Here is an 8,617-nt window from a genome sequence, read left to right on the forward strand (position 1 = left end):
CAATCTTTAATCCAAAGCAATCCAAGATTATAGTGTTAATCTCCAATTAAAATCACCCAAAATATTGTTTCAAGGCACCAAAATCACCCCACAACAATGTCTAGATCAGAATGCCTAAGAATGGAACCCAAAAGTCCTTTAAAATCACTTTTTCGAGTTGTAACTGACATCAGAATGTTGAGGCTACAGTAAGCTACGGTGGCTACCGTAAGCTACGGTAGCCCTGAAGTTCCTACGGTGGAAAGTTTCTGTTTACGGTAGCTTTTTACGGCAGACCCCTACCGTAGCTTACAGTGGCTACCGTAAGCTACGGTAGACCCGGTTCAAAATTCCATTTTTCTTTATCAATTCTTGGGTGTTGACTTCCCGCATTGACTCTCTTGCTCCTTTTCATCTGAACACACTCGAGCAACCTTTTCTCCTCATTTGTACCTGCATTAACACAACATAGTGTAGTAATCCAAATCCTTGAATTTATACATAAACGCATACGTTTTAACTCGAATTACGAAACTTAAGGGTGGCTCTACAATCCACCCGTCATAAATCAAACGACCGAACATAATATAAAGAAAATATAAAGTATAGGAACGATCTCGTTATCGGTTGAAAGATTTAATATATTAAACACGAACCGACCCACCCAAGGTGAGCACCCCTTGGGTGGATGATTTACACTATGAAAAACACACACCTAATAAAAATAAATATGACATATTTATGGCTAAAATCATTTCATCTAGAAGCTTTCTTCCCGTCAAAGCTAAACGCGTGCCCGGAGTCCTTGTTTCATGTCCGGTTTTCTCGCCGATATATATTATTAACTTGACCATAAATATATAATAGGTTTCGTAATTTGATATCGCAAGTCACAACTTTTTAGCCTTACAATCACCCCCTTGACTTGTGATCTCAAAACATCATCGAACCGCGTCTCGCATCTTCACATATCACCCGATAAACCGACCCTTATTCGTTTCAATTCACCCCCTCAAGGTGTGACCCACCTAATTCATACATGAAGAAGTTCCCGCTTCTTTATCCATCTCGGATCTTAAGCAATATAGGTTGAGAAGAGCTCGAATATCCACAAATCGATTTCGAATTACCGGATTCAACGATCAAATGAACAAAACTTATTAATTCATTCGAAGTTCACCTTTCGGATCCAACTTCTCGAACGCCTTAGAAATAACAAGCTTTGAACACGGTTAAACAATGACGAAAAACCCAAACAAGTTTGACTTTCTTCAGTTTGGTCAATCCAAATGATAATTCTCCTATATTTTACTAGAATGAGCCCAAGAGAATTAATCCATAAAGAACATAAAACAAAATATTCCAACCCAAATAAAATAATTATACCTTTTGTAAAAGTTTGTGGTTACCATCACTCCATCAGAATGTTTTCGTATACACACTTCATAACACCAACCCTAGCAGCAAATAACTTAGCCGCCACCTAATTCTTCATTGTAATCATTTGTCAACGACCATATTTACCAAAACTGTGTTTCAGTCATCTCAGCCACCATTCACAACCACCAACAGCATCATCCCGTCATTTGGGTCACCGGCTGCTTCCTACTTGTGAACCGCTGCCACCAGAGTCTTTCCGTAAAGGCATGGACCTTTCAGCCTTCAAACGCCACTTCCGTACAACCTTGAGGTCACCACGCTGGAAAAATGTATTCCGGTTATCATCTTCGATCAACAGCCGACGATCTCCATAACCAGAAAACTGAGCTCCAACCAGTCACTAACCCACCGGTGATTCACTATCCGACCTCCCGCAACAAACAGAGATAACCGACACTCATGTCGGAGTTTAATGTTTATCTCCAATCTCTAGAATCGTCGCCGAAGAAGAACCGTAGGGTCGCTGGATTTGACGGAACGGTTCCCGAAACGCTCGGATCTGGCTCCGGCTCTTGTAGATCCCGAACATCTAGATCTACAAGGAGAAGCTTCAAAAACGCTTATTTCCCACTTTGTTTCCAACTTTATTTTCAAGATCTTCAAATTTATTTTCAAACTTCAACGGGTCTTTAACGTCTCGGTTCGGGTAATTGCGGAAATAGAACCCGAATATCAAGAACAAAGTTGAATCATAAGATTCGACCCGCTCTGATACCAATTGTAGGTCCCTTGACGGGTGGATCTGACAACGTTCTTGGATCAACCGAACTTAGTGCTAGCGGAAATCACACTAAGCAACCAAGAGGTCTCGGATCTTGAGTATTATGTTCGGGTGTAGTGAGAGAGAGAGAGAGAGAGAGACGAGCGAAAGTTAGAGAGGGAAAGTTTATGTGTTTTAGATAATTTTGTAAAAAGGGTTATTCTAATCATGACATGCTCCCTATTTATAGAGGAGCATGCATGAGAGATTGTTTTCATTTCCAAAATGCCCAATGGGCTTCATTACATGTTTTTCCCTTGGGCCATTACATACAAAATGAATTATTAAAGTCCAAGAGAAATAAATACAATACAAAAGACTAACATAAACAAGATGGGTCTAACAAGCACTTTCATATTAAAACTATCCGTGGTCCCAATTGAAAGCAAGAATCGAGAATGGATTATTGAGAGAGTTTATGAACCAGAGACACTATCGTATGATCAAGAAGCGATTATTAGGGTTTAGGTCCTTAACTGCCAGGGACATTTATCATGTATTTGAATTTCAAATACATAATATAAGCTCTTGTTTTAACTTATAAATTACATGCGAAATTTAATAATAATTAAATTTCTCGTAGCAATATATGTCAAAATAAAAAAATTTCCAAGTTTACCCAGCCAAGGGCTCTGCCCCTTTGACCCTGCTGCTACCAGAGGCAAGTATGCATCCCACACCCGACTTATTTCGATTCATATTACGGTTAACAGCTTGATCAACTACGTAATCCCTAATCACACTAAAATAGCTAACATTTTGCTTAGAAGAAAAACGGAAGGACAGGGAGGAATGTGAGCCCCATAACCCACATGGAACAAAGAAATTTGAAATATGTGTATGCTCGAGCCAAAAAACACTATGCATTATACATGAGAAGAGACTAATATGGATCTCGCCAAATTTGGAAAAAGGATGAAGTTTGATTTTCGAAAGGCTACACTGTCAGTACAAGAAGCAACGAGACGATTATTGCTAAACACACCAAATGGCAAGCTAGAAAGAGAGGGGAGGGTTGGGTTAGGGATATTAGACAATGATATAATCTTGTCGTTTGAAATTTAAACTTATAATTTTATGTATTATTGTAACTAGGTTATCATGACCGATTAGCAGTTATGTCTGTTTTCTTTGCCTTGTTAACGTTGCGATGGCTATCATGTAACTGCATTTACAGTTACATAACAGTTGTTGCATATGTATGTAAATAAAGTACCAGGTTCCAACGAATTCATTACATCATTTGAACCTTTCTTGTTATTAATCACTTGATAAACTCTTTGTTTTGATAAGATAAAAATTCAATAAACTAACCACCTGGCACAGGATTACACCCATAAAATGGATATAAGAAAAAAAAAAGATTTAAATAATTAATTACCAAGGGTTACCGCCGTCAACTCCAACCATTCCCGCGGTAAGGTTTACCACCGTCAACTCCAACGGTTCCGCCGTGAGGGTTACCGCCGTCAAAGGGTTCCACCGTCTTCACAGAGCTTCATCACTGTCATACTCCACCGGCGTCTCCTTCTCTGTCTCCGACGAGACGGATCTGGACGTAACTGAATCAAGCGGCTATACTCATGGGAGATCGGCGGCAGTTTATGCCGGAGGAAATTCAACGGCGACTTACAAAAATTTTCGTCACAAACCTACCGGATCGGTGTAGCGGCAATGATTTGGCCAGAGTCTTACGAAAACATAGTATTATTTACGATATTTACATAGAGAAGAAGAGAGACAAAAGCGGCAAACGCTTTGGGTTTGTTTCGTTTCTGGATGTCAAAAATAAGATTGAATTGGTCAGGGGCATGTCTAACATTCGGCTGGGAGACTTTAAGCTATCGATCAACATTGAACGGTTTGTTTTAGAAGATGGGGAGATCAACGAGAGACGGATGCCGGAAGCACCAAAGAAAACGAAGTTACCGTCTTCACATGGTTATGGTGGACAGTTTACAAATTTTACCAAGATAGGTTCCATGTCCTTCAAAGATGTGGTAACCGGAGATAGAGATAGAGGCGTGGATAAGGTGATAAAGAAAACTCTGGTACTTGATGATAAACTTTCTGGTTTTGAGAACCTTCATGGTAGGACTCTTGTTCTTAAGGCAGCCTCTTTTGAAGTTCTTAAGAACATCAAGACTATTGTGAAAGAGATGGGATTGTCGATAGGAGGGCTGAGGTATTTGGGATGAATGAACTTTTTATTATCGTATAAGACAAACAAATAGGCTATGATGGCAAGATATGAATTCGTGGGTAGAGGCGAGGATTTTGAATCTGTGTTGATTTGGAATGGACAGGAACTTGCATTCGAAAGGATCGCTTGGGTCAAAGTTCAAGGGGTGCTGATACATGTGTTGTCGAACGAGGTCATTGACAATGTAGCCAACTTGTTTGGGAAGGTAGTCCATAAAGCGCAGCATGCAACCGAGTATGCAGATGTATCTTACTATTATGTGGGGCTGGCGGTCAATGACGGTTATCTGGTTGTTGGTGAGTTTGCCATGACATGGAGAAAAAAGAAGTTTATGGTGTGGGTTTCAGAGGACGCTGGGGATTGGATGCCGGATTTTTTGCGAGCCGGAAAAAAGGATACTCATTCGTCGACGGAGGAAGAAGACATGACTGAAACGGGTTCTCAGGTTGCTACCAACACTTCGCCGGAAAATGGTCAGGATGCCGGAATTATGTCGCTGGTAAAAAGTACAGAAGGTATTAATATCATGGGTAATATGGAGAGTAATAATGATAGAGTTTTGAATGATAATTGTCAATTTTCTAACTTGGAGGAGTTTCCATTATCTAATGAGGGAGGGCGTAGTTGGGTTGACTTAAATGTTGAAAAAAACAACAAAAACAAAAGAAAAAAGAATAAAAAACATGTTGATGTGGGGCAGGATTCGTTGGAAAATTACAAAAGTGGTAATGATAGACCTCATAAAGAAACATGACTAAGCATGGACCTAGATGACCCTTTTGGGTTGGACCCGTTCATTTTGGGCTCCAAGGTTACTACAAGAGGAGTTAAAGAAATTGATATTGGGCCTGTTGACTTTAATGATTTAGAAGCTGAGGATCATATTGCTAGCGATAATGAGGTGGAAAATAATTATGAGTTGGGAGTAAATAATTCAAGAAGGATTGAGAGTAACGGTTCAGGCGAAAGCATTAATGCAAGTTTGGATTTAAATTGTGAACCTGTTCTAGTGGGTGATCGTGCTCAGACGGAAGAGGAGAGGCAAGTTAGTCCGAATAAAAATCAGTCCTCGAGGTTGGTTGGCAGTGAATCAGAAATGTGTGAAGTAGAAGCCACAAAAAATCTTGGTGACAAAGTAGGTGCGAGATTGGCAAACTTCGATTACATGATTGTGGACTCAATTGTTCATGAAAGGGTACAATTATGTAAGTCATGAATTTTATTTCAATTAATATTCGTGGGCTTGGGGTTGTTGGAAAGGCAGGTTGGATAAAGAGGATTAAGTCAGATTTTGGAGCTTCGTTCTTGTCGTTCCAAGAGACGACGTGTTCAGATCCTAAAGTAGAGGTGTTGGCAGATTTTTGGGGTGATTTTGGGTTTAAGTTTGACTGGGTTAACGCGGATGGTAGATCAGGGGAGGTGTTCAGTATGTGGGATTCAATGGTGTTTCAAAAGGAAAGTTGATTAAGCATGATAATTTTTTGGTTACATAGGGTTGGCTTCGGGATGGGAATCACAAGTTGAACATAATGAATATTTATGCCTCTCAGAATAATACAGTTAAAAGGGTTCTATGGCAGGAGATTATTCAGGTGATTCAATCGGGGCAGGGGTGGTGGGTTGTTTTGGGGGATTTAATTCAGTTCGCTTTCCCGAAGACAGGAAAACTACTTTGTTTGATCCGGTGGGGGCCATGGATTTTAATGATTTTATTTTTGAAGTAGAAGTCAGGGAGTACAACATGAAAGGTATGAAATATACCTACTTGGCTAGCAGGGAAGGGTTGCAAATTAAGTAAAATAGACAGGAAAAGGAAGAGATGGTGATTCTTAAAGCGAAAAAAGAAGATATTGAGTTGCGTATGGAAGAGAGAGATTTATTAGAGGAGGAATTATGGGTGTGGATGGAATGTAGAAACAGTATCGAAGAGATTGAAATTTTTAGATGTAAAGATATAAAGCAAAAGCCTCGGGTCAGATGGGCTTCTTTTGGAGATGACAACTCAGCTTACTTTCACAGTATGGTTAATGGGAGAAAGGCTAGGAATGCAATTCCTGGCTTAGAGATTGATGGAGAATGGGTTTCTAAACCGTCACTAATTAAGAAACATGTATTAAAATACTTTAGAGATCATTTCAAAGAAAAGTTTAAAGTACGACCGCCTTTGGAATGTGATGGTATTAATAAGGTGCCAATGGAGTATAAGGAGAGTCTGATCGAGCCGTTTTCTAGAAAGGAGATTAAAGATGCAGTGTTTGATTGTGGGGTAGACAAGGCCCCGGGGCCGGATGGTTTTAATTTCAAGTTCGTGAAGAGATTTTGGAGTTTCTTTGAGGATGACTTCTTTAATATTTTTTCTGACTTTCATGAGGCAGGTTTGATTAGTTTTGGTTGTGGGTCGGCTTTTATAACTTTGATTCCTAAAGTTTGCACTCCTATGGGTCTCAAAGATTATAGACCTATTACCCTTATAGGGATTATTAGTAAAGTGATTTCTAAGGTCCTTGCTAATCGTCTCAAAAAGGTTTTAGGGTTTGTGATCTCGGAGAATCAATCGGCGTTTTTAGGTGACCGTTTCATTTTAGATGGGCCTGTAATTGTGAACGAGCTTTTGGGATGGTTTAAGAATAAAAACAAAAAGGCATTTTATTGAAGATCGACTTTGAGAAAGCATATGATAATGTGAATTGGAACATTCTTTTATCCATAATGTTGCAAATGGGTTTTCCGGATCGGTGGGTTCTATGGTTTAGAGGGATTTTGGAGTCGGTTCGATCGGCGGTTCTAGTAAATGGTTCACTGACTTTTGAGTTCAATTGTGAGAAAGGCCTCCGACAAGGAGACCCGATTTCCCCGTTTCTCTTCTTGATTGTCATGGAAGCACTTTCGTGGGTTCTAAAAAAAGCAAAGTCGATTGGTGAGCTTTCGGGAGTTCAACTTTCAGAGAAAGAACAAGATATTACTCATTTATTTTATGCAGATGACACGCTTATCTTAGGGGAATGGTCGAGAGAAAACTTGGAGAAGACTGCTAGAATTCTTCGGGTTTTTTACTTATGTTCGGGGATGCGAATCAATCTTCATAAATCTAACCTTTTTGGTGTAGGGACGACTGATACTGAGGTGGAAAATTCTTGGCGTGTTGGGATGCAGAAGAGATATTTTTCCTTTTAATTATCTCGGTATAAAAGTGGGTACGAACATGAATCGCATCACCAATTGGTTGCCAGTGATTAATGTGATGGAGACGTGTCTAGCATCATGGAAATCCAAACTGTTGTCTATCGGGGGGAGGGTTACACTTATTAGATCAGTGTTGGAAAATCTCCCCATATATTATTTCTCGCTTTTTAAAGCCCCCATGACTGTGATTAATAAATTGGAAGGTATTATGAGGAGGTTTCTTTGGGGTGGCACGAGTGAAGACAACAAAATTAATTGGGTTGTGTGGGATAGAGTTGCGAGACCTAAAAAGGTGGGTGGTTTGGGAATTAGCCGTCTTAAAGAAATTAACTAAGCCTTGCTTCTTAAATGGCATTGGAGATTCAAAAAAGAAGCAAACAGTTAGTGGAAGCGGGTTATTGTAGAATGTCACAGGAGTAAAAACAATTGGTCATCACTTCCTCTCGCCTCCAATTCTTCCGGATGTTGGAAAGAGATTATGAAGGTGGGAGAAAGATGTATTTCAGATGGTAGGAAGCTGAATTCTCTTTTCTATGGTTCAGTTGGAGATAGCAAGTCTATAAGGTTCTGGTGCGATTTGTGGATGTCACACCCCGACTTAGGGCCTAGGTGTGACACCCATAGTTGGTATCTGTTTTGAAAAATATATCAGAGTTACAGGTTATTAGCGGAAGTCTTTGAAAATATTAATTTATTTTGAAAATTCTTTTGGATAAATATCCAAGTATTTGGTTTACAAACCCTATTTATTCTTGTTATAATTCTTTTGAAAATTTTGAAAATAATATTAAGTATTTTCTTTAAAATTGAGCCATCACCATCTGCGAGCATCTAATTCCATAAAGACACTTATGCCTTGCTATCTATACTATGCTGGCTTTCCTGTAATGTGGGGAAAAATACGTCAACGATATGCTGGTGAATCGTTGACTCTAAAAGCATTTTAAATAACAATTATAATACAAATATAGTTTTCTTGACATTGCTCAGCAAAAATATTTCTATTTCCGGTATTGTGACACTGCCCTACACACACACAAGTCTCCGAGCCA

The 8,617-nt window shown here is 39.4% G+C and overlaps 1 protein-coding gene across 1 annotated transcript; it reads left to right on the top strand.

The window, feature by feature from the left end:
* Nucleotides 1-7,091: 7,091 nt before the first annotated feature.
* On the top strand, nucleotides 7,092-7,556 carry LOC143587752 (putative mitochondrial protein AtMg01250). The gene has a single exon (XM_077068949.1). It carries the CDS (start codon nucleotides 7,092-7,094, stop codon nucleotides 7,554-7,556), a length of 465 nt encoding a protein of 154 aa, XP_076925064.1.
* Nucleotides 7,557-8,617: the final 1,061 nt, after the last annotated feature.

Source organism: Bidens hawaiensis, unplaced genomic scaffold, assembly GCF_021521415.1.
Source record: "Bidens hawaiensis isolate Kalapana, Puna unplaced genomic scaffold, B.hawaiensis_p1.1 tig00035861_1, whole genome shotgun sequence".
In the NCBI taxonomy this organism is placed as follows: Eukaryota; Viridiplantae; Streptophyta; class Magnoliopsida; order Asterales; family Asteraceae; genus Bidens; species Bidens hawaiensis.

Coding starts and splice junctions, on each gene's coding strand:
- LOC143587752 (XM_077068949.1), top strand. CDS start 7,092: ATGTTGCAAATGGGTTTTCCGGATCGGTGGGTTCTATGGTTTAGAGGG.